This window comes from Vicugna pacos, chromosome 18 (genome assembly GCF_048564905.1).
Source record: "Vicugna pacos chromosome 18, VicPac4, whole genome shotgun sequence".
Lineage (NCBI taxonomy): Eukaryota > Metazoa > Chordata > Mammalia > Artiodactyla > Camelidae > Vicugna > Vicugna pacos.
In genome coordinates this window covers 42,006,144-42,031,015 of record NC_133004.1, presented here as the reverse complement: position 1 = coordinate 42,031,015, position 24,872 = coordinate 42,006,144, and the positions used below count along the sequence as shown (strand labels likewise).

The window sequence follows — 24,872 nt, the reverse complement described above, 5'->3', positions numbered from 1 at the left end:
CAGGCCTCAGGGAAGCTGTTCCGGCTTCCAGGTGGTCAAGAGAGAGGGCAGAAATGCCGTTCAATACTGAGTAGTGTGCCACGGAGAAACAAAGCTGTACCGTGGGGCGGGCCCAGACTCCCATCTGCTAACCATCCTTCCTAAGTATGTGCAACTGAGCTCCTATACCCAGGATAGCACCCCGGCCCCCACAGCTACAGTCGCTGGGTGCCACAGACTGACCCCACGGTCTGCTGAGCGCCTCCCCCTGGGCACAGGCGCTGCTCCCTGCTGACCGTCCCCTCAGCACTGCTGCCGTGTTCTCTGTGCAGAGGTAGTGGGAGAAAAGGAAACAGTGTGCCAGACAGATGCCAAGAGAAAGAGGGTAGAGGAATACACCAAAAAACCCAAAAAAGTCTGACAAAGACCACGTGATGACAAAAGGGTTGATTCAAAAGACCGAACACCTCTAAACTTGTACCTAATACAGCCTCGATGTACAGGAAGCAAAACGACTATCGCAAGCAGAAACGAGCCCACCACCAGCAGAAATGAGCCCACCACAAGGGAGCAGGAGTGTGTGACTGAACACAATCAGCTTCAAGCCGATGGGAGTTCGGTGACTGTTGACTGTGGGCCCCACACAGAGTGGACACAACTAACTAGAAGTTATTTGCAACATGGAACCAACAAAAGACTGACATCCGGAATATATAAAGAACTCCGAGGAATCAGTAAGACAACACTAACAGTCAACTGTTCAAAGATGCCCAGCTATGCCCTCTGCCTGGCAGCCTAATTCTAAGTCTTAACAATGGCACTCAAACAGCCCTGCACAGCCACCCCTGACTCCTCAGAATGAGGGAGAGGAACGGCCGTTACATATCAGGTTCCATCACTGCCCAGCCGTCCCGTTCACTTGACAGTCTACACCGGGCACCAGACAATGGGCAGGCACTCGGGACCCATGTGAGCAAGGGAGACAGTCTCCACCTCCAGGGGCTGATGATCTCAAGGCGAGAGTCACACACGTGCACACATAACTACAGGCTGGAAAACTGGGGAAAGGCACAGTGCCACGTGGAGAAAGAGCCAGCTAAGCCGAGACCTACGGGATGAGAAGGAACCAGACACGTGACAAGCAGGGGCGCCTATTCAGGGTGGAGGGCAGAGGCTGGTGTTATCCAGAAATGGGCGAAGGCCAGCGGGACTGACGCAGTGAACCAAGGGAAGCGTGGCCTGAGATGAAAGAGCCACGTGGACGCTGTGGTCTGAGGAGTTCGGGATTTTCAAGGGAAGCCACTGTCAGTTTAAAGCCAGGGGATGCCAATCCCGGGAGGCTGGACCCGGGGGCAGGAGGGGCGCTGGTGAGGAGACGGGGGCATGTACCCGGTCAAAGGTGGGGGGGTACTGGGCGGCAAACTCCAGCTGGCGGATGACCACTTCATTCACCGGGACTCTGTCCCGCCTCATGTCCTTCAGGATGTCGATAAGATAGGTGTAGTCCAGCTTCTTGAGGGCTGCGTTGATGAGGGTGCTGTAGAAGTGGGTGTTGGGGGTCATCTGGGATCTCTGGAACATCACAGACACAGTCAGCAAGATGATGGCCGCTGTGGCGTGTCAGGCTTGGGGCGTGACCCTGCCAGTCAGGCCTGCTCTGCAGACCAGCCACCAGGGACAAGACGGGCAGGACCTCGTAGCAGCCACGGGCTGCACTCCCACTCCAAAGGGAAAGCACGTGTGGGTCCAGCTCACCCAGCTGAGGGCCCTACCTCCCAGCCCTGAAGAGCCCGGAGAGTAACCAGTGTTGTTCTGAGACAATAGACTCAGGCGGTAACCACAGGCAGACCACCTCCCGTGAATTTACTGTAGCCTCTGTCCCCCAAGAATTCTGATACAGCCCTGCTCCAGCCACACTCTCCATCCCTCAGAGGGCTGGGGCCGAGACCTGTCCCCACGCCTCAATCTCACCCCGAGGCCACCACCTTCAAGATCATGATACCCCCTCTCTGTGCAGCGGCTCACCAGCATCTACCTTCTTCCAAGTTGGGCCAGTGACTGTTCTATACCTGAAGCTAGAGTGACCCCATACTCCCTGCACCCCCCAGCAGTCTACCCTGACTGCAGAGGTCTGGGGCTTTGGGAGGGCCCCCACCTCCCTGACCCAGCTTTCTTCTTCCACACCACGGGTCCTGCCCAGGCCCATGCCCCCTCACCTTCATGTCTGTGAGCAGCTGCAGACCATCCGCTGGCCTGTGGCACCCGATGGCCAGGTTGCAGAACGTCTGCAAGTTGGGGATAATTCCTCTCCTTGCCAGGACTGGCAGCAGGGCCTGCGGGCACAGACATGGCATCAGTGTAAGCTGCAGCCCACCAGCCCAAGCAAGAGCCTTCTCTGGTGACGCCGGCGGCTGGATGCTGGGGACACCAGGGGCACCCTCAATGCTCACGAGGGCCCAGGTCAGTGCTCCTGGCAAATAGGGTATCACGCTGAAACATGCACAAAAGGACAAAATTCCCGTGAGGGCCCTGGTGTCCCCATCTGTGAAATGAGGACCACCACACGCCCACAGTGCCTCCAGGTGTGGTCAGTAAAGAAACAAATTGACATGACGCTCTCCGAACAGCATCGAGCTCCGAGTGAGCATGATGTCAACCCGGGGGGCCACCAGCCTCCCAGGCCACGTGTCCCCACAGGCCCCACACCCCTCATCAGTGTGAGGACGTGTTTGGTGTCTGCCTCCCACCACTGGGAGCTCCCCTGGAAGGGCGGGAAGTGTGGCTGGTCCACCAATGCATTCCCAGCTTTCCACCCCAGTCCAGGCCCAGAGTGGGGGCCTGGACAGTCTGCGCCCCTACTGCGGGGATGGACGACACACCTGGCAGGGCAGGGGCCCAGCCAAGGGCCCTGTGCCCCCGAGCCCCTCACCTTCGCCCCATCCAGATCACCCCGCCTGCTCTTCTTCCTCATCAGTGTGTTGAAGAAGGTCACGTCAGCCTCCACCTGGTGCGTGTCCAGGACGCTCAGCAGCGAGGACTCTGCGGGGCTCCCAGGCTCCACCGCCTCAGCCAGCAGCGTGAGGGTCTTGATGTCGGGCCGAAGCCCGTGCTCCGCCATCTTGCCCAGGAAACCCTCCAGGCCCCCCATCAAGGCCAGTCTGTCGGCTGGGGTGGTCACGGTCCCAAAGGACACCACCGCTGAGGGGACCGCCCCCATGGTCAGAAGGTTGGCCTTCAGCCCCCAGGGAGGAGGTTCCGGGGCCACAGAGGGGAGGGCCACCCTGTGATCAGGCTCCGCCTTCGTTTCCGCTCCAGGTTGGGCCATGCTGGGGGCCCCAGCCTCCTGAATTTCCGGAGACCCCTCAAGTGCCTGAGAAGGTTCCCAAAACAACTGCCTCTCCAGGGCCTCCACAAGCAGCCTGGCCGACGTGCTGCTGTCAGCCCCGGCCCGGGCTCTCCTCTTTGCCCGCTGCCTGCCTGCCAGGGGCTGCAACAGGGCCATCTCCTTCCTGGGCCTCAGAAGCACGGCCGCGGCCACCTCCGGGTCCCCCAGGCCGCAGTCCCGAGCTGCCCCCAACAGCAGGTTGTAGCCGTGCCGGCTGGGCTGAAGCCCCAGATGCAGCATCTGCCTCCACACCTGGCGGGAGAGACGAGCCTTCCGCAGGGCAGGCACCGGGAGGCGGCACCCAGCCGGCCAATGTGGGGCTGTGGGAAGGACCTGGCAATCCTTGACCCCAGCACCAGGCTCTGGGCAACTAAGAACCCAAGAACCTGGAAGCTCTGGGAGCCTCCACAGGGTGCCATTCTTTCCTCTCCAGCTCACCCCAAAACCTCCCCAGGGCCCTGCACCAGGAAACAGGCTTGGCCCTGGGCCTCTGCCACCTTCTCTGTACTCCCCAGGAAGGGACGGCCAGAGTGAGGTTTTGGAAGAGTCCAGACCGACTTAAGGACTGGATTTAGCCGCACTTCCCGAGTGCCTACCGTGCGCCCTGCCCCATTTGGCGCCCTCGGCTCCCTCGAGGGTGCAGAGTAGGTGCGGGCGGAGGGTGTCTCAGCCGAGAAGAGCGCCTCACAAGCTGTGGGCCCAGGCAGCCCCGTTTCCTCTCGAGATGAGATCGTTTTCACCCCCTAGAGAGGCATCTAGTGCACTGGTGTGTTCCCAGGGGGCCCTTCTGATCATGTGTGGGTCACCCTGACACTGGTGACCCAAGATGCCACAAGAGGCTCACGGGTCTCACTGGCTCCTCTGTCTGTAGGCTCAATGGGAAGCCGCGATTGCATCTGAGCGTGCAGACGAGGCGTGGGCTGGGGGGGACCTGGGTGGGTACAGATCCACCAGACAGGGTCCCGAGGAGGGCAAGGGTCTCGGCAGCCACCTCCATGGGGCACGCTGACAGAACTGAGGTTTATCAGGGACACACATGCTACCCTGAGGCAGCAGGGATTCAGGCTTTAGAGTCAGACAGACCCTGGTTCAAATCCCAGCCCTGCTGCTTAGTGGCTGTGAGACATTAGGCAAGTTACTTAACCTCTGTGAGCCTCAGCCTCCTCATCTGTAAAATGGGGCTAATGGTACATAGCTCAAGCAGCTTAACAAGTGTGACACAAACTGGCCATTAGTGTTCTAGACCACCTCTGACTAGGACAGACCTGGGCCAAAGAGAGGGGGAACTAGAGCTTGTCTGCTTTTCTCTCTCAAGAAGCCAGGGCATGGCCGGCAGCCACGGCTCACCAGGAGCCTGCAAAGGGGAGGCACTTGGCCCAGGGCTGTCCGAGATCACTAGGGCTCAAACTCCATGTGGACCAACCGCCTGGGGATCTGGCTGAGATGCCAACATGGACACACGAGGCCCCGGTGCGGCTGATGCTGCAGGTCTGTGGGCCCCACCTTAAGTTAGAGCTTCAGGCGAGCTCCAGGTCCTTCCCAACACCGCGGAGCGGGGAAAGCAGCTGGGGTACCACCAGCTAACTAAATACCACTAACTAACTACCACTGCTAACCCTGCCTCTCTGGGGGCCTGAGGTGGGATTAGAGCACTGTGCCTCAACTCTGATGTCCCTAAGAATCTCTCAGGCATGAATGCTGACTTCTGGGTCCCTTCTGCAGAGATGTTGAGTGGGGGATGGGCTGAACATGCCCTTGGGGACCGTAAGGTCAGTGGGTCTGGGCTGGCTGCACAGCCAGCAGCGTGGGAGAGTGCAGGCCGGCTGTGCCCTCACTCGGGGGACAGCGGCACCTCCTCTGCCTGTCATCTGTAAAATGCAGGGAGCAGTGTGCTCTGGGAAGGCCAAAAGCTTGTAAATATAAAATACCCAGCACAGGGCAGTAGCAGGTGCTCAAGAAATGCACACAGGATCCTCATGTGCACCCAACACAAACACAGGGGGAGCAGAGCGGGGCAGCAGGAGAGGCAGGAAGCAGACCCAGGAGGAACAGACCTGCAGAGCACGTCGGAAGCCTGTCTCCTTGTCCTGGATGCAGCCCATTAGCAGGTAACTGAAGGTCTCCTCAGTGACAGAATGCCCTTTCTGGACGATTTCCTGGGGGAGGGAACGAGGAGGCCCACTGAGAATCTGCAGCGGAGCCCAGGCCCAGGCCTGAGGGGACTGGCTCAGGTCTGCACGTCTTGAAGCGGTGGGGCCTGAATCTGGCTGTGGGGCCAACACAGTCCCAGCTCCCGAGCAGAGCTGTCCAGCTGCTGCCTGCACTTCCTCCTCCTCTCCTTCCCAGCCTCTCTTCCTGGCTCTGCTCCCATCACTTCTGTGCAGCCCATCTACAAACACTACCCCAGCAGCCACTTTTAACCCCTGCATACGAGGCTTTGGAATTGCACGGAACTGGCTTCAGGTCCTGACTTCACCACTGGCCAGCCATGAGAGTGTGGGCAAAGCATTAGGCCCCCTGGCCTCAGTTTCCTCATCTGTGGAGTGGGGTCACAGACTTGCCTTATAGGATCTTTGGGATGACCCCTCAGTGAGTACCAACTCATCTTCAGTGCTACGAAGCCCACTCCCCACTGTCTACACCACCACAGAGTCCCACACAGCACAAACGACCCACCACCCTCACTGGGCTGGAGGCTGTCAGACCGAGGCCTCTGAGAACGGGGTCTCACTGGATTCATCTACGAAGCCCAGAGCTAGCCTAGAGCCTGTCTCATTGGCCCCCGAACCTTCCCACATGAGGAACACAGACAGCACAGCCTCACACCTGCCACACGGCTCACTCTGAGTGGAGAGGAGGAAGGAAGGGATGTCCCCACCTTAAACACATCCAGGCACATTCTGAGGTCTGCACACATGGCAGCCACCTTCAGCAGGGCATGGTATGTTTTCAAGTTGAGCTGGTAGTTTCTGGCCCGCAGCTGCTGCCGTAGCTTCAGGGCGCTCTGCAGAGCCGAGTCCTTCCAGGGAGATTCAGCGCAGACGTTGAACAGGGCTGTATAGGTGGCGTCTGAGGGCTCCAGGTCCCGCTTCTTCATCTGTGGAGATGGGGGAAAAGGAGGAGGTGGCTCTGGGATCTGCCAGATGCACAGGCGACAGCCACTCTGGGAGGGAGCTAGACAGGACTCTTCCCCTGAGACAAACAGGCCTGGGAGCAGGGCCGTGCTTGGCCCTCCAAACCCCCAGCTCAGCCTGAGGGACTTGGAGAACTGACCCTGCACCCCAAAAGCACCAACAAGAAACCGTCATCCCGTGAGTGACGCACTAGCAGGTGACATGTTCAGGATCTGCACCGAGCCCTCTTTGGAACCAAAGCTACGGTCTTTGGAGCCTGGTCCCTGCCACCTCCATGCCCCACGCTCACGTCATTGTAGAGCCTGAAGGCCTTCTTCAGGTAGCCGGCCCGCCCACAGCCCCCGATCAGCACCGTGTAGTTGCACTCGAGGGGCTGGAGTTGCTCCTCCTTCAGCATCTGTCTCTCAAACAGGTCCATGGCCTCAACCAGCTGTGGAAGATGAGGGGTAAGGAGGACACAAGGGAAGGGGCTCACGATGGCCTCGGAGACCCTCAGCAGAGGGAGGGAGACTGAGGCTGAGGGACCCTCCCTGAACCCAAGCCTGCTTAGGAGCCAAACACCCACTCTGGGCCTCTGCCACCAGTCTCTTGGTCCCTGAGCTCAGAAGCAAGAGAATTTTGTGATGGCCAGGAAGGAAAGGCCACCAGACATCCACCACCTATGAGAGCTCTGGGGTCCCACTGCCGTACGGGACTCCCAGAGGGCAGGGGCAAGGCCCAGGGGAACAAAGATCGGAAAGAGGGGAGGGGAGGAGCCATGTGCAAAGGCCCTGAAGCAGGAGTGTGCCCGGGAGCTGGAGGAGCAGGGAGGAGGTTGAGGTGGCTGCAGGGAAGTAAGTAAGTAAGTGAAGGAGGGGGAGATGAGAGCAGAGAGGTAAGGGAGGGGGGCAGTTCTTATAGGCCATTGTGAGGACTCTAGCGTCTTTTTGTATATTTCTCAACCTTTCATTATGGAAACTCTCAAGGGTACACAAAAGGAGAGAGAACAGTGTAACTACAATGACTGCTAATGTTTGGCCAATCTCGTCTAGTCTATACTCTGCACCTCTCCACCAAGCTGAATTTTTTAAAGCAAATTCCAGACATCCCATCGTTTTATTTACAAATTTTTCAACACATACCTCTAAGAGATTTTTAAACATGAATGGAAGATCATTACCAAACCTAAGAATGTGAACCCCATCAATGTCACTGACTGCACTGGGGGCTCTAGAGAGAGAAGTAATGCCCTGAACTCCCTGCTGGAGCCAGACGGGCTCTGTCCTGTGAGCCCATGTCGAGGCAAGAGATGGAGAGAGCCTCGGGGAGACAGCCCAGTGACAAGCGCTGTGATCGCTAAGGCAGGGCCGAGGAGGAGGCTAGGCCTGGGTGTTCAGAGGTAGGCTGTGAGCAGGCAGGACTGGCGACATTTGGAAGCTCGATCTGGCAAGACAGAGAAGACTTAGGGATTACCTGGAGGCACTTGGCCGCGGCTGATGGCACAATGGGTCTGCCATTTAGTGAAATGAAGAAAGTGTAGGGAAATCAAGGCTGGGAACAAAAATTTCAGGCGTGTAAGGGAGATGGTGAGGAGGCATTTCGCTACACTGATCGGAAGTCCATGTTTGGCCGGGCCAGAAAGAGGAGGATGAGGACTGCGTGGAGGAGGGGGACACTGAGAGCGAATAGGCAGGTGGGTCACCCGGTGCAGGACCCGGGGTGAGGGAAGACAGAGAGGAGACACGAGCCCTGAGCACCCCACCACTCAGAGATTATCAGGAAGGAGGGATGGCCCCTCACGAAATACTGAGGCACCAAGGAAGTAGCAGCTGGGAACAGCAGAATGCGAAGGCTCCCTACCTTTCCTTCCTTGATCAGGCGTCTGCACTGAAGGAAGTACCAGTAAGGGGTGTTTCTCCGGCCCCGCCACAACTTTGGCTCCAGCTCCCCTTCCTCATCTTCAATACTCTGTTCCCTGAGCCGTAGGTTATACAACTGGGCTGTTGATTTGTGGAACATTCTCCGGGAGGAGTATTTGTCGGAGAGAGTCCCAAAACTCTCCTCTTCCTCTTCCTCCTGGGTGGCTGTGGGGCTGGGCTGGCTTGGTTTCGAGCTGAGGCTGCCTGTGTTCTGGCTTCCCTGGCCAAGAGACAGCTGAGAGAGGGAGCTGCTGAAGGCTGCTGGCGCTGGCCGAATCAGCCCTGTGGCCCTCACCCGGGTGGGACCCTCCCTGCCTCCTGCCCATCTGGCTCCGAGAGGGTCAAGGTGCTGTAGGATGGACAGTGCTAGGGGGCGGGGGCCGGAGAAGAGCCGAGTGAGTCTCACGAGGTCCATCTCTGGCGTTCTCCTCCAGGGCCTGGCATAGGTCAGCAAAATAATGAGAGTCAACTCGAGTTCATAGTCACCAAGGGCAAAAGGGAGACTGAGAAGTGTATACAAGCATGAGCCCTAAGGTTAGAAAGCCTCAGTTCAGATTTCAGCTCTGCTAAACAACCATCCATGTGTCCCTGGGCACCCGTTGCTCTGGCCTCAGTCTCCTCACCTATAAACTGGGGTTAACTAACATTACTCACACAGCACCATAGCAATGAGTAATGAGGTCTCAGACATACAGTGTCCAGATAAATCTCGGTGCTGGCACAGTGAATCCTCAACAAACATAAGACTATTGAAGTATGTTATCAAGCCATGACCTAAGAGATCTGGGTACTGAAAGCAGAGCTGACTTTGAGCCCTGGACAGAGCTGTGTAATTGGGCCCATTGCTGGACCTTCCTGGGCCTTGATTTCTTCAGCTGCAAGATGAGAATCCCACCTTATCACAAAATTATAAAGATGAAATGAGATGTTTTTAGCACAATGCCTGGGGTTTAACAGGTGTTCAAAAAATTGTAGCCATTATCACTTATTATTAAGAAAAAATTGTTGGCATTTTGGGTCTCTACACAGGGAAGTTAACTTAAGCACTTCTTTTCTGCAAAATTTGTGGACAAATGGGCTACAGCCATGCTGTCCAATGTGGCTAGAGTACCTGAAATGTGGCTAGTCTACATGGAAATGTGCTGTAGTGTAAATTATACACCATATTTCAAAGACTTTGTTAAAAAAAAAAAAAGAAGGTAAAACACACACAATTTTCTTATGGGTTGAAATGATATTTCAGATATCCTGGGCTAAAAAAAATTTAATACTAATTTTGCAATTTTTAAACTTTATTTCACGTGGCTACTTAAAAGTTTAAAATTACATAGGTGCTCACGTTATATTTCTACTGCACAGTGTGAGGCTAGTGAATCTGGTCTGCATACTTGAAACTCTAAATAAAAATACCAGAATAACAAGCACGAAAACATTTGAAGTCTTGTTATACTGGGAGGTCACCATTGGAAAGACCGCAGGGGTGATGACAGATGGGGACAGATTAACAACAGGGGCCCAGGGAGGGGAGTGACTTGCTGGGGGCCCTGCAACAGTGCGGTGGGCCAGACTGGCTAGGTAGGTCTGGGAACTGGCTGGCTTTAAACCCCAGTTCCTGGTAACGTATCAGATGGCCTCTCTGGACCAGCTCCCTAGTGACACTAGTGCAGAGGGCCTTTTCCACTATGCACCTGGTGAGGCTCCAGTAGAAATGTAGTGTGAGTATGTATGCAATTTAAAATATTCAAGTAGCCACTTAAGAGTGTTTACACACGTTAATCAAAAGACAAAGAATTTGAGTTACTGATGTTGAAACAGGCACCAAAATGCTTTTTAAACAAACGCTGTATTAGTATATATGCTCCTTTTTCAAGCATGAAATAAAGTCCAATCGTCACGTCAAAGTGGTGATGACTGTAAAAGACAGTAGATGCAGATACTCTATCTCCAACCAACATTTTCACTCATCCCCCTTTGAAATCACGACTTCGTCTTGGGCACAGTGAACGCCACTTGGCCGGTCACGGAAGGACATGGTAAATTTCACACAGCGACAATAAAGGTGTCATTTCTTCCTCCCCAAGTTCCTCCCCAGCTTAATAACCCCTGAATTAGAGACACGCTGCCGCCGTCCTCCCTCGGGGAGGACGCTCCCCGGAACCCTCAGGACAACCCGACCCTTCTCCACGCTGACCTTCAGAGCCCCGCTTTTCTCGGGGGACGTCCTCGGCTCCGGCTCGGGCTGAGACCCTCGCCGCCCCTCTGGCCAGTCTTCGCCCGGGGCCCGGGCTCCTGTGAGGGTCAAACAGGAACTCGCTCCAGGAGGCCGACCCAGCGAACGCGGCCCCACCTGACCCCCCGGGCCCGCGCCGTCCCCGCCCCGCCTCGCGTCACCCCCAAGTCCCGGCCCTGTCGCGCGGCACACGGGGTTCTTGGTCCCTGTTACCCACTACGAGGCGCGCCTCAGCCGACCTCGCGCAAGCGCAGCCCGCGACGCGAACTCCCGGCGCACGTGGTTTCAGGTCGCCCGCGACAGCGAGGTGGGCGTTCCGTGGGCGGCTAGCCGGGCCTAGCGGAGCGGCCCGTACTCTGCGTTCGATTGGCCCGGTCTGGGAAGGCGAAAGGGTCGGCGCGGGCTGTGGGCGCTCCCGGCATCCCTCGGGCGGCGGCGGCGGCGGCGGCAGCCAGGCGAGGCGAGGCGACGTGGGGGAGGACCGTGTGCGGCCGGGCCGGCGGCGGGTAGAGGTGTGAGGGCGGCAAGGGACCTGAACGGGAGCCGGGCCGGTGTGGCCGCCGCCGCCACCATGCAGGAAATCATCGCCAGCGTGGACCACATCAAGTTCGACTTGGAGATCGCGGTGGAGCAGCAGCTCGGGGCGCAGCCGCTGCCCTTCCCCGGCATGGACAGTGAGCGCGGGGTCGGGGCAGGCGGGGAGGGGCGCGACCGACTCGGCCCCGGAACCTCCCTCCTCTAGTTCCGGGACGCCCTCTTTCTCGGCTCGAGAGTTTCTCCCCCTCGGTCCCGGGACTTCGGTCCCGGGACTCCTTTCCCCACGATCCTTGGATTCCCCTTTTCTTCCCTTACTTGGAGCCTTCTACCCCGATCTTCGATCCCCGGGGGCTATTCTAAAGCAGTCTTCAGAAGGGCAGGACCACGTCCCGCAGTTCAAATAATTCTTGAGTGAAGGCGGGTATCCTGGATTGGAAATCCTGTCCCCACTCGCACACACTCCCCAACTACAAGAAAGTACTAAGATATCCCCTTTCCCCACCCTGCAGCCCCCAACTTGGAGCACCCTCTTCATGCTTTCATCAAAGCTGGGCCGTTGAAGGAGTCTTGCTGAGGGAAGGATCCACCTCCTTCTCTTCGTAGTAGACCCCCTGTGAGACTCTGAAGTTCCAATTTCCTCCTAGGACTCGCATTCCTGGGAGCCCATCCCTCACTGTTTCTCTGGACTCCACCTCTGGGTCATTCCTCGCACCCAGGCAGCTGCCTGAGTTCCCTTCACTCTCCCCCTTGTCATGGTGGCTCCCTGGCCTCCCCCACCATTCAACTCAGATGGGACGTCTAGCACATTAAAAGAAACCAGCAGTTTTCTGCTCCCCTTTCCAGACACACTTGAAATCTAATGCTATAGCAGGAAAGCTCAGTGGGCCCTTAGAGGTCATTGAGCTCAAGCATCGGCCCGGGTTGGGGAAGGGACTTGCTGAAGACTGCTCAATTCCTGGTGGAGCCAGGGTTCTTTCCCTTTCTATCTGCAGTTCCCTGTGCCTCTCCCCATATGTGCCAGAGGACCTGGGCCACAGTCCCGTATTCTCCCACCTGTCCCTGGGCTGGTAGAGTCTCCCTGCAGCCTCATTCCCCTCAAGCAGCCACAGTTGTCATGCATACGTGACCTCTGATTTGTCCCTCTTGTGCTAACACTTCTTTGTGCAATAATGCTTATACCCAGGAGACATAATTCTAACAACTTTTCTTTCTATACACACAAGCAGTGTCTCCACTGTACACGACTTAAAAGCAGTTGCTTAAATGCAGATCCACCCTCGCATATATGGCCTTTTCTTATGTTGATGGCACTAGCTTGAGGCCATGGAACCTTCCCTGCAGGGCAGCTCTTTCCTTCCCGCCCCTCTCCAGCCTGGGACCACAGATACTTGAGCCTGTGAGGGCAGGTACAACATTGAGGGGCCCACAAACGTGTTCTTAGAGGGGGGTCCAGGACATAACCCCAGCCCGGGGCATCAGACTTGGTAAGCACCCTTAGACTCACTGCCTGCCCTCGATCGCTCAGTGTGTTGGAGCTCAGCGAGGGCACAGACCTTCCTCCCGGGTCCCTGCACTTAACTCCTGTCTTAATTTGGAGAAGAAATTGAGAAGAACCGTCAGTTCTGCCCTGCAGGCATACTCCTTTATCCTGTCTGCTGAAGACCCAGTCTCCAGGACTGTGGACTTCTTTTGGCTTTTAAGGAATCAGTCTTCACGTCAAAAGAATGAAGGCCCAGAAATACTCTTAAATGCTACATTTTGAAATACAAACGAGTGACACCCCTGTGACATCCACTTCTGTAACCTTAAATCTACCCTAGCGAAACCTGCCTGCTTCTTCCAAGAAGCCAACAAATCTCTTGCAAGTTAGCGAGGAGAGGCATGTGAGTGGGCTTCAGAGATGCTGTTGGTGGGTTTGAGCAACTCTAAACTGCCTGCTAATGAAGACGACAGTTGATGAAGACGCGGACGGTTTATGCTGGTGGCTGTGGCAGCTGGATTCTTGGGCTCAGTGGACGGCCCTGGACCTCACTGCCCCTGCGCTCAGCCTTTCTCTTTCCTGTTCCACTCACCTGAACCAGCTGCACCTGTGGACATGGAAGACCGAGCTCCTTTAATTGCCGTGTGTTGGTGGTGCAGGTTGAGAGCAGTCCTGCTCCTGTGTCTTCCTTATGCTCTTCCCTCCAGACTGGCGTCCCCAGGGCACCTCAGAGTCGTCCCCCTCCCAATTCAATTGTTTGTGCTTCCTGTGAGATCATTCCCTCCCTCTGCCTCGGGTTAAAATGCCTCTGAACTAGCCCTCTGGAAGGTCTGAGCGGGGGTAATTAATTTCTGTGATCTTGGGCTCCTTTTTTGCTTCCCCCACCCACTCCTAGCTCCTTGAAAGCATCTTTCTTAGAGGAAGCTCTCAGAAAGCCCTGCGTGATGACTGGTCTCAGCATTTATGTCTCATTTACAGGAACGACTGAAATAAGAGCTTTTTGCTTGCTTGATTGGGCTGTACTTCCCCCCCCACTTTCTGTCCTGTACTTTGAACCCTCCATAGGTTAAAGGCCAGATGTCACCAGTAGTAATTGCACCCCGCTTTGTTTGACACCTCTCCTTATTTCTGCAGAGTCGGGGGCTGCTGTCTGTGAGTTCTTTTTGAAGGCTGCCTGTGGCAAAGGTAAGAGAGTCCTGGCTCCCCGACATTCCCTGTGAGGTATGTTTCACCCCCCACTCCCCAGCAGACTCTCAGGCTCTCGGATCCCTGGCCTGCCCTGCTTTCGGCAGACTCAGTGTCCCGAGATGAAACTGGGCTGTGGATAGGCTAGGAATGTGATGGGGTGTTCTGCCCAGAACCTGAAACACAGGCCTGAAGCTGGCTGTCAGTCTGCCTTCTTGCCTTCACATTCTTGGAGGCCACGAGCTGACCTGTGACATGGATAGAGGCCCCCAGCACTGAACAGGTGTTCAGGAACTTTCTCAAGGTCACAGAGTTAGTGAATGGCTGAGCCCGGTGTCTCAGCCCAGGCCTTTCTGAATCTACAGTCTACACAAGCTCACATCCTATGCGTCCTCTCATCAAAAACACTCCGTGATTGTGTGTCTCGTGGAGTTCTTGTTCGTACTAACCGGGTCCCAGCAGAGGCGGCGTGAGCCAGACTCACTGATTGAGAAGCCAGATTGCTGGGTGGGACCTCACGTACCATGGATGGGTCTGGATATTTTTCTTCCCGTGGCCACATGTCTGTGGAAACTAAATTTTAATCCAAAGCTTGAATAGAGAGCACAGAATTTGAGCCAGCAGATGGGTGATTTGGGAAAGTTGTGGTTCTGTAACCCAAGTCCTTTACCTGGCCAGGTAGAGCAGCCAGGTTGACCTCAGGCTCTCTGGAACTTTATTGCCCTGCTGGGCTCCTGGTCTCATTCCTGTCTTTGCTCAGTAATTCTGCCTTCCTGACTCACCACCTTCTGTAAGCATAGCCATCCTTAACACAGGGCAGTACGAGTATCTCCGTTTAACTAATATCATAGCCACTTGCGGCGTGTGGCTGTTCGGGTTTATATGCGGCGTGTGGCTGTTCGGGTTTAATCAAGATGAAATAAAATGGGAAGTTCTTTAGTCACATTAGCCGTGTTTTGGTTAACAGCCATGTGTGGCTAGTGGCTGCCGTGCTGGACCACGTGGATCCAGAGCATCCCCAACCCCGCAGCAAGCTCTGTCGGACAGGGCTGGTCTAGCTCTCTTCTAGTCACATCTCACTGTGGTCGGGCCTTCCCACTAGTCCCACCAGGGCACCAATTAGAAACAGGACTTTCCCAGGGTACGGCTCTGTCCTGTTTGGGTGATTGATCGCTCAGGTCTTCCTGCAGAAGGCGGACCTCCCCTGGTCTGTATACAATGCATTTCTTCAATCCTGAAATTGATTTTCTTAAGTCTTGGAGTCTGAGTGGGTGCTTTTAGCTAGAGATGGAGCCTGCCTGGAGTCCCGGCTTCTGCTGGTGGTCCTGTTTACCTTCCGTCTTTTGAGGCTGTGTCTCCCAAACGCCAGGCTTTCTTTTACTGCCCCTGCAAATTTGGCCATGTCTTTATCACTGTAACTATTCTTTGATTAAGAAAAACACCACCCCCGCCCCCACCACTGCCCTTAGGGCTTGTTAAGTTTCCATCTTACAGAATTATCTGTGAAGTCATGATTTGGTGTTTTAGTTAGATTTTTCCAAGATACGTTAAAATGAAATCGATAACTGCCAAAACTTGAAACGTGTGCTCATGAAGGGCCTGTGATCACACTGCCTTCTGCCAGGGCAGCCCCCACCTGCCGGGACATGCTGCTTTCAGGCGCTTGGGGGAGGTGTGGGGTGAAGGGGCCTCTGCTCCCCCAGGCCCAGAGCCCCTGCTTAGGGCCACCTCTCTCCCCGGCAGGGGGCATGTGCCCGTTCCGCCACATCAGCGGCGAGAAGACCGTTGTGTGCAAACACTGGCTGCGGGGGCTGTGCAAGAAGGGGGACCAGTGCGAGTTCCTGCACGAGTACGACATGACCAAGATGCCCGAGTGCTACTTCTACTCCAAGTTCGGTGAGGTGGCCGGCTGGGCCCCCGCCCCCCAGACCCCCAGACTCCGGGCCGGGCGCCTGGGAGGATGCACTGGGAATGAGAGCCTGGAGGGCTCAGCGGCGGCCCCAGTTCCTCTGCTGGCCCTTCAGTCACGGGGAGTGGGGCTGCTCTCGGTGATCCCCGTGTCTGTAGTGCTGTTTTCCGAGCACTTACAGGTGCTTCGGGAACTGGAGACTGATCCGGGGCTCGGGGTGGGTGCGTGAGCAGCACAGCCAGCTGGAGGCCTCGATTCCGCCGGTGGGTGTGCTCCCCTGAATCAGCTGCTGCTTCCCGGGTGGCCCCCCAGGCCTGAGAAGTCGATTCCTTCTCCCTGGGAGTGTGATCCTGGGTAGTAATTTGTCCATCCTAAATAACCCAGAGTAACAGGTGCGGGGGGCTGTTTTCTGATGGCAAAGAGTCCTCCTCACCCCAAAACTGAAACGTAGCCTTTATCTCTGCTTAGAGGACACGTGGAGAAGCCAGGGCCGGCCGGGGTGGTGGGCTGGCCCAGGGCTCTGTGGGGCTGATGTGCTGCCCCCTGATATAACTAGAATCCCCCGGCTCTCTGCCCTGGGGGAGGTTGCCCAGAAAGAAGTCCTGCTAGCCAGGGTGATGGTGGGCTATGTCCTGGGCGGGGGCCGGCAGGTGGCAGGGAGCCTGCTGTACTGTGTTGGGCCGAGGAGCGCTGCTCGTGTTCAAAGTGCTATTGTCAGAGGAGATGCTAATTATTTCAGCAGCCCAAACAGGTTTGGCCTGCTGACTTATTAATGATAGCTGTGGTTTTTTTGGTCGAGGCAGCATAAGTTGAAAAGTCAAAGGTGGATAGAAAATAGGAACTAGGCTACCCAGGTCCCCATCCTCTCCCTCCCGCCCGTGGCAGCAGGGGGACCAGTGGTGGAAGGGCCGCAGCTTCTCCTTGGGAGCTGGCTCCCATCTGTCTCCAAAGGCAGGAGCCAGCCCTCCAGGGCAGATTCCCAAGGGCACCTCTGCAGGCTGGCCTGGGTTCCCTCCTTCCCTGCTGATGGCCCTGGAGCAGCCCCCCAGGCCTCAGGGACAATCCACTGCCCGCACTTGCCCACAGAGCCTGTCCTGGTGCAGACGCACTGTTTGCAGCTCCCGTCACCTAAGCCACAGGGAGGCACTGGGAGGACAGTGGTAAAGAGGACAGACACTGTCCTTGCCCCGAGGCGCTTTTGCTTGAGGGGCCCAGGGAGAGAGGCAGCTAGAACAGCAGTGAGACAAAGCAGAGGTATTCAGGATGAGGGCTCTGAAGGAGACAGACAGCAGTGGGGTCCTTGAGGCAGAGTGGTCAGGGAAGGACTTTCTGAGGAGGTGAGGCCTGGGATCTGAAGGCTAAGATAGGGCAGTCCTGGCAGAGGACAGAGGACTTGGAATTTGTTGCTGGGAGGCCAGTGGCTGGAGAGGGGGCTGGGCTAGACCACAGATGGACTTGCAGGTTTCTCAAGGAGTTTGCTCTGAACAGTAGCCATGGGACTGGCTTTTCATGTGTAAATGGACTGGAGGTGGCTCAGCCACCCAGGTCGGCAGTGCCTGTACTTGGGTGAAAGATGCTGGTGGCAGCTGGGCCAGCTGCTCCTGAGAGGAGCTGTCATAAAGGCTTTCTCACGTTCTGCTGCAGGGACCCAGCCTGGAGTTCCCAAACCTTCCCCACTTTTGCCCTAAAAGGTCGACTCCTCAGACCTCTGCCCTGCCCTGGCCCGGAGACACGAAGCGCCCAGCATCAGCAGAGCCAGAGGAGAGCGGCGGCTTCCTGCTGGTCTCCTTCCTGCTGGCTTGTGTATCTGGGCCCCCCTGCCCCACATCACCCAGGACACCTCCTTTGGGTAAGGGGTGGGGTCATGAGTTACTTGAGTGTGTTTCCACCTCTGTGTCATTGACCCTCAAGGCAGCATGGACACCTGTGAGGGAAGGACCGTCACAGCCCACGTACAGGTCAGGAAACTGAGGCTCTGAGACATTCTGCCCTGGGTCTCGGGGCTGCCAGGCCAGCACTGAACACCAGAACCAGCTGGCCCTCTTTGCTGCACAGCGGGGCCAGCCTTGGGAGAAGTGGAGATGGGTCTGGGCCCAGCTGTCCCAGGTGGATGCGTGTCTTGCTTCCCCCTGCAGGGGAGTGTAGCAACAAGGAGTGTCCCTTCCTGCACATCGACCCCGAGTCCAAGATCAAGGACTGTCCTTGGTACGACCGTGGCTTCTGCAAGCACGGTAGGTGTCTGGGTGGCTGGGCTGCCTGCCCGGAGGCCAGTCCTCTCTTCCCCCGCCCGCATGACCCTCTGCCTGTCCCTCCTGTCCCTGCAAAACCTGGGGTTAGGCATTTAGGGGCTCGTGAGGCTTTTTCACACCCTCAGCTCCCCGAGTCTCCCCGGGCTCCCTCGTGGACTGCATTCTCACCTGTGTTTTTGATAAGGAAGGTGGTATTTGAGAGGTAGTGTGCCCTGCCTGCTGTCTCCTCTGAATAAGAACCAGAGCCAGCACTTGAAGCCCTGCTCTTAGTCTCCGCACCCCAGGCAGCTGTGTGGGCAGGGCTCCGACTGGCAGAGGGGCATGAGGGCAGGTGTCCACCGAAGAAGGGGTGACAGTCTGACCCTGATGCTTGGCTCCACAGGCCCCCTGTGCAGGCACCGGCACACGCGGAGAGTCATCTGTGTGAATTACCTCGTGGGCTTCTGCCCGGAGGGGCCCTCGTGTAAATTTATGCAGTGAGTAGCCAGCCCCTGCCCAGGCCCTGCTGCTCCCTGTATCTTTCCTGAGTCCATCTGGGCTCTGGTCCTGGGTAGTGTCTTTACAGCGTCTGGGGCAGGGGTGGGTGGGACGTGGGGAGGGACGAGCGCTGCTTCCTGAGCCCAGAGGTGGCTGCGCCTAAACCAGTGCTTAAGCTTTGCTGGGTCACAGGCATCTTAGACGCAGATGAAAGCTGTGGGCCCCATGATCCAGAAACACGGACATACGACCTTGCTGATCATTTAGGGACCTCAGGTCAAGAACCTGTGCTCTAAAGGAAGGGAACTTGGGGTTACTCTGGTTCATGGAACTCTCATACGTGAAAGAAGGTCCCAATTTCATACATGGGAACACTGAGGCTCAGAGCTCAGCCACTGGCTAGGGTCATGAGGACACAGGTCTGTGTCCTCTAAATCCAGAACCTCCTTGCCCATCGTTCCTCTCCTGGGCCTCAGTGCTTTGGGTGGTTGTGGGGTGGCACTGGGACCGTAGTGACCTCCCTGTGCTGCCTCCGTCCACACTGCTGGCACCTACGCAGAAGCAGTGTTGCTGCCACGTGGTGGGCAGTGGCTGGTGCTGCTGACTTGGTCCCACTCCATAGGTGGCAGCCCAGGGGACTACAAGTGGCCCGGTGATCCCTCCTAGCGGGGCAGGGGCTGGAGGGGTGTTGGTATGTCCCCCAGGGATTCTGTTGTTGGACCCTGAGGGGAGGGTGTGTGTAGGGAGGGCCTTCTGTGTACGAAGTGCCTCTGGAGAGGCTCTGAAGGTACCGCCTGTGTTTCCTTCCTTTCTCCAGGGGTGCAGGGGTGGAGCTGAGCGCCAGCACCCAGCCCACCTCCAGGTGGTTTGTGTTGCTCTGTGCTTGGCTAGAGGCTGGCTGTGATTTTCCTGGGGCCAGAACTTGAGAATCCCACCTGGCCTCTCATCTCTCTCACCTCGTCTTCTCCTTCTCTTGTTCCTATCCCCTCCTGCTGCCTGGTGACTAGCCCTCGATTTGAACTGCCGATGGGAACCACCGAGCAGCCCCCACTGCCACAGCAGACGCAGCCACCTGCAAAGGTACTGTGCCCCGGCCCTGCGGTGCCGCTGGCCCTGGTTGCGCCCTTGCAGCAACAAACACAGTGCCTGCCTCAGTGCGGGGCTTGCTGTAGACTGGGTTGGAGCCCTGGCGACTGTGGGAGAGGAGGGCAGGGAGGAGGCGGGAGAGGAGGGGGGTCACCCTGGTTCCAGCAGGAAATCCAGGCAGCAGATCAGTTTGCACCTTTCTCTGGAGGTGGAGGGCTGTCTGCTGGGGCCGGAGGCCCGCTGGGCTTCTCCCTTCCTGCCGGGTGAGTGCGGGTGAGTGCCGAGATGGCTCAGCGCCGGCCCCAGGAGCCAGACTGGAGGGCGGCGTGGGCGCCACGTGTCTGCTGCTCTTGCTTCTGGTTCAGACCCTTCCCTCTATGAGCGGGACTCATGTGAGAGGCCCCAGCTGGGCAGGAGCAGACTTGAGGCTGACTGGTTCTCTGGCTGGGCCGTTACTGCTCGGTGGAGAGGCTCCCGGCTGCAGGGAGGGGTGCTGGGAAGAGAGGGCTGAAGGACCAGCTGGCTCCGGTCTCCTAGGTGAGGGGCTGCCACCACCTAGTGGTGGGCTGGTCCCCTCAAGCATGGGGAGAGGGACTGCCACAGACAAATGGGGATCTGCAGCAGTGCCCCCAAAACCAAGGGCACCTGGGGTTTGGTTATAGGATGGGGGTTTGGGGGCCCAGAGGAAGGCTGGCCGGGTGTCCTAGGCAGGGTCTCAACAGGCTGAGTAAATTGCCCTGCGATCTTAAGTCTGCACCTCTCACCTGGTTGGACTCAGCCCGTTGCTGAAGCCCTGCCTGGCCCTCCTCCGCGCAGGCGGCTGCATTCACTGCACTGACCCCCCACGCCCCCGCCAGGAGGGTGTGGGGTAAATCAGACGCAACTCCTTGTTGGCAGAGCTGGGCATGGCTGCGTGCGGGCGCAGCCACCACAACGGGGGCTCCAGCTCGGGGCTCCTACATTTATGGGGCCAGAGGCAGGAACCCACTCGGTAGGGAGGTGGCCTTGCTGTCCAGGCCCCACCCCAGGAGCCCCATCCCCCTCGCTCACGTGACTCCCTAGCGGAGGGCCCCTCAGCCCCTAGACCACAGGTCAGCCTGTCAGCCTCCAACTGTTTTTCTGTGACTTGCTCGCCGTGTAGGCTGCTAAACACCTGGCTGAACCAAGCGTTCATCCTGACCTGAAGCTAGAACCTCACAAACAAAAGTAAGGCCTGCTCATGCCCTCGCCCTGCCACCCCAGAGACCGCCTCGTCTCTTTGGTGTTTTGTTTTCAACTTTTATTTTTCGTTTTTGTGTGTCTGCATGGTGTTTTTCGGGCAGTGGCTCCTGCCATCATCGCCAGATGTTTCTCTGCCGCCCGCTCTCCCGAGCAGGGCCACTGCGGAAGCCCTTCTTCCTGCTGGTCACGCGGGAGAAGTCCCGCCCTCTTTTTTTCCGTCCCCATTGGTAGTCCGCGTGCACGCGTTTTCCGCAGTAAAACCGTGTTGTGTAACTCTTTCCAGCAAAGTAACAATCCGCCATTACAAAGGTCGTCCTCCTTGATCCAGTTAACGAGTCAGAACTCTTCTCCCAATCAGCAGAGAGCCCCGCAGGTCATCGGGGTCATGCAGAGTCAAAACAGCAGCGCAGGCAACCGGGGACCCCGGCCGCTGGAGCAGGTCACCTGTTACAAGGTGAGTCCTGGGGCTGGGGGGCGGGGCGGGGGCTTCACAGTCAGCAGCCATTCCCTCATTCCCCAGAGAGTTAGCTAATTTTGATGAATGGAAACGTCTTAAGGCCCGGAACAAAGTGGGAGCACGAATCCAAGGAACAGAGAAGAGTCCTGAAGTCTCTGAGTGTTCTCAGATCCCACGTGACACACCCAAGGTGGGGGGACAAAGCTTTAGGCCTACCTGGGGAGGAAATGGATTAGAATCCCCCTCCCACCACTCCTCCCCCCAGAAAACAGGATGCTCTGGGAAAGGGTAAAATTTTAAAAACCTACTAGAAAACTTGTCTGTTTCATTCTTGGCTCTGGATGGAAAGTGGGGAGAAAAGCCCCTTCAGAGCTTGTGGCCACAGGCAGGTCCTTTTCCTTGGGTTTGGGCCTGTGTCTACGCCCTTGGTGAGGGCTGAAGAGCAGAGCTACAGACTGAGTTTTCCAGTCTGAAACAGCTCCGGATGGGTGAGCTTGGGTGCCTGGCTTTGAGAAATTTAGTCTCAACACAGGTCACACAGAATTTCCACAACTAGAGTTCTGAAGAATGAGTTCACAATTTAAAGTCACGAATCAGAAAAGGTAACAAGTACCACCAAGTGAGTAATAATAGAACAAGACTCACAAAGAGTTCAGATTTGGGGATCACAAGGCAAAATACAAAATTAGTTTGTGCTTTTGTTAAAAACCTTTTATTAGATGACATAGCATTGTTTAGGGTACAGGTGAGTGTTGTACCTTATTCCCAACCTTTCCTAAAAGAGCCACTTTCCTCAGCTCTTCTGTCCTCATGTGTTTTGTATTCAGTACCCTCCTTTAACACTGTAAAACTCCTGAAGGGGACCCCGCTCAGAGAAGTCTCTTCTAAGCTTTTACTCACATAAGCACAAGGACAGTACATATTTTAATATATATAGGGCCCGAGTACGTACATTCTATCATCTTTTTTCTTTATAACATGTTCTAGATCTATGTCAATATATGGAAATCTAATGTATTTGAGGGACCGCATAATTTCACCAATTCTCTGTTAGTAAACAGTTATCTATAGTCTTTGCTGCTAAAAGCAGTGCTGAATCTGACATTTGTGAGCTCCCGTCTGGTGTCTGGAGCAGCCATGCCTACAAGGAGACACGCCAAGTCAAAAAAGCATATGCCTATATTGTTCCTAGAGCTTGCCTTTAAGAAAGGCTGAGCCTCTGGCCACCTGTCGGCCATCAGACCCTCCAAGTGAGCACCTGCTTGGCTGAGAAACCCGACTGCTGTGCTCCTTGCTGGGAGGGGTCTGGTTCCGAGGGAGGGGAAGGCAGGTGCCCAGACGCCGAAGGTGAAAGTGCACATGCACTTAGGGAGGGCCTCAGAGGTTTCTGAGCCTGAGCCCTAACAGGTGAGGCGAGTTAGAAAGGGGGCTGTGAACGAAGGTGAGGGGAGGTGGCAGGCGGGCAGATGGCTTCCCACCAGGCAGTTCTCAAGAACAGTGAGAAAACTCAGGTGTCCTGAGTCAGCTGAGCTGTCTTCTTGCCCTCCCCACCCAGGACTCCAGCAGGGCCTCTGTCAAGCAAGCTCTCCGGAGTCCTGGAACCTCAGACGGGTGGGGGTGGGGCTGGGGGGACGAACCTAACAGCCTCTTCCTACCACGGGGACATCACAGTTAATATTAAGGACACCTTGTGGGAATCCTGGATTCCCCAGGATCAGCTGCAGAGGCCAATGGACAAGCCAAGTGCTGTATGCAGGGTCACCAAGTCCCTCCCCCTGGTTATCACACCTGCCAAAGCAGCTCCCCTGGCCACTCGTCCACGAGTCACACCTATAGATCAGACAGACTGGACAACATAGGGACTGTGGGGTTGGGGAACAGAGCAGGCAGGAGTTCCGGGCGGTGACCAAGTAGAGCCCCAAGTCCCAGGCCGAGGAAGCAGGGACTGGGAGGGCGCAGCGTGGCTGCCCCCACCACCTCCCTCCCTCCCCTTGTCCAGTGCTCAAGGCTGCCCTCTCCTTCCTTGTAATTCCCTTCTGCTCTTTGAGGAGTAACAAGAACAAATGGAGAGAAGCTAAGGAAGGGCCTGGAAAACCAGCCGGGACAAGTCGGGGTCAGTGCTAGAGTTCTGAGAGGTGATTCCACCGGGTCTGCTCACCAAGTCTCATCAGTGTCCCGTCTCTCTGGTCCTGTGACCAAAACCTATCCCCAGGGGTAGCTTAGGCCAGTACGCAGGAGCCAGGAGGGAAAACTGGGCGCAGCCCTCCTGTCCACGCAGTGAATCCCTCAGTGGGGGGAGGAGCCTGGTGGCTTCTCTCGCCTTGGTGCCTCCCGTCTCCAGGGAGTCGCAGATGGGTGCCTCAGAGGTAAGTGACTGGCCAGCGTGCAGCGGGGCGCTCTGGTGCCACGGCCCTCTCGTCCCGCCCCCACAAGAGCCCTTCCGTGTCTGGCGTGGGCCCACCCCTGCCCGGAGCAGCACCCACCCTGCCGTGCGCTTTCTGTCGCACGGTCTCCTCTACCTGCTGAGCTGCTGGCTGCAGTGTCTGCACCGCTGTACCTTCTAAAGCTCCTTTTCCCTCATGTTTGAATGAAAATCTACCACTGGGAATTCCAGAGTCCCTGTCCCCAACCTGGTATTTGGTGGGTGCCACCTTAGTTGAAAATTGCATTTGAAACTTTTTTTTTTGTCTCCTCCTTCCCTTCCTGCTATTCCCAGTGTGGTGAAAAAGGACACTACGCCAACAGATGCACCAAAGGGCACTTGGCCTTTCTCAGTGGACAGTGACAGCAGCTGGAGCCAGCCCAGAGCAGCCCGAGGGGCCTGTTGTTGGGGACCACTCCGGGCTGTCCTTGGGAGTGTGCATTTAACTGCTCAGTGCCAGTGCTGGGGCAGCTCTGGCTGGAGCTGGCGGGCGGGCGCGCTGGGTTTTATTCTGTGGGGCTATGTCTTGTCAGTTTCCCTGTCATTTTGCTGTGACCTTTTTTTTAAAGGACATGTGCTCCAGTTTGGTCCCTCAAGTTGGCATCATGTTTGTGTAGGCATCGAGGCCTATCTGGGGCTCCCTGCATACCACTCTCTGGGGAGGGAGTTGTGGGGAAGAGCCATGCTCAGCAGCTCTGTATGGAAGATGGCCCTTCCCTTCAGGGCTTTATTCAACACCGGGGGGGCCGGTGGATCATTTAAAGCTGCGGCCAGGGTGTGCCTGCTTCTTCCTGTCCTGCTGAATTAGGCTGTGCCTATCTGTGTGATTTGAACGAGGCAGCCCTTCAGGGCAAGCTCAAGTGCACCGGGGCCCGCTCCCAGGTAGCAGCTGTTGAGAGGAAGGGCGCGGGCCTCTCCCATGTGAAGGTCTTTTCCCTCTGGGGTTATTTTCTTGGGGCACCTGCTTGACAGTGTTTAAGGTCTATGTTAGGCCGGAGCTGCAGACACCTTTACACAGATGATGCAGTCCATCTGTGTACCTACCTCCTGCCCTATGGAGCATCTGTGCGGTCAGTCGGACACCTCTGGCCTGGAGGAGGGGCCCCTGCCTCTGAGCCTGGAAATGTGAAACGCACCTGCGACCTGCTGGGCGAGTGGGCCTATTCGATTACAAAAACAATTTTTATGAAGTTGATTAATTAAAGCTTGTTTTTTAAGCTGTG

The 24,872-nt window shown here is 56.6% G+C and overlaps 2 protein-coding genes across 9 annotated transcripts in view; one reads left to right on the top strand and one right to left on the bottom strand.

Annotated features, from left to right (window-relative positions):
• PTCD1 (pentatricopeptide repeat domain 1) overlaps nucleotides 1-13,346 on the bottom strand; it is a 14,549-nt gene extending 1,203 nt beyond the window's left edge. The window contains exons 1-9 of one of the 6 annotated variants that reach the window (XR_012061305.1): nucleotides 10,844-10,967; nucleotides 10,588-10,685; nucleotides 8,338-8,833; nucleotides 6,788-6,928; nucleotides 6,243-6,461; nucleotides 5,419-5,520; nucleotides 2,909-3,616; nucleotides 2,196-2,312; nucleotides 1,369-1,516 (exon numbers count right to left, since the gene is read on the bottom strand). Coding sequence is in view for 5 of the 6 variants with exons in the window: in XM_072943292.1 (XP_072799393.1) it covers nucleotides 1,369-1,551; nucleotides 2,196-2,312; nucleotides 2,909-3,616; nucleotides 5,419-5,520; nucleotides 6,243-6,461; nucleotides 6,788-6,928; nucleotides 8,338-8,811 (1,944 nt within the window). In the remaining variant the exon portion in view is untranslated. Of the gene's footprint in view, nucleotides 1-1,368; nucleotides 1,552-2,195; nucleotides 2,313-2,908; nucleotides 3,617-5,418; nucleotides 5,521-6,242; nucleotides 6,462-6,787; nucleotides 6,929-8,337; nucleotides 8,834-10,587; nucleotides 10,686-10,787; nucleotides 10,994-13,235 lie in introns of those variants that run through there. The other 5 variants (XM_072943292.1, XM_072943290.1, XM_072943289.1 and 2 more) reach the window with 5 other exon arrangements.
• CPSF4 (cleavage and polyadenylation specific factor 4) lies at nucleotides 11,038-24,872 on the top strand. 3 transcript variants are annotated; one of them, XM_006210360.4, is made up of 8 exons: nucleotides 11,038-11,300; nucleotides 13,778-13,828; nucleotides 15,572-15,724; nucleotides 17,873-17,968; nucleotides 18,369-18,462; nucleotides 19,471-19,543; nucleotides 21,054-21,224; nucleotides 23,944-24,872. In XM_006210360.4, exons 1-8 carry the CDS (start codon nucleotides 11,198-11,200, stop codon nucleotides 24,010-24,012), a joined length of 810 nt encoding a protein of 269 aa, XP_006210422.1. In that variant the 5' UTR covers nucleotides 11,038-11,197; the 3' UTR covers nucleotides 24,013-24,872. The 3 variants fall into 3 exon arrangements, with proteins under 3 accessions (XP_006210422.1, XP_006210424.1, XP_006210423.1); XM_006210362.4 differs by having other exon boundaries at nucleotides 11,042-11,300; nucleotides 21,132-21,224; XM_006210361.4 differs by having other exon boundaries at nucleotides 11,042-11,300; nucleotides 21,129-21,224.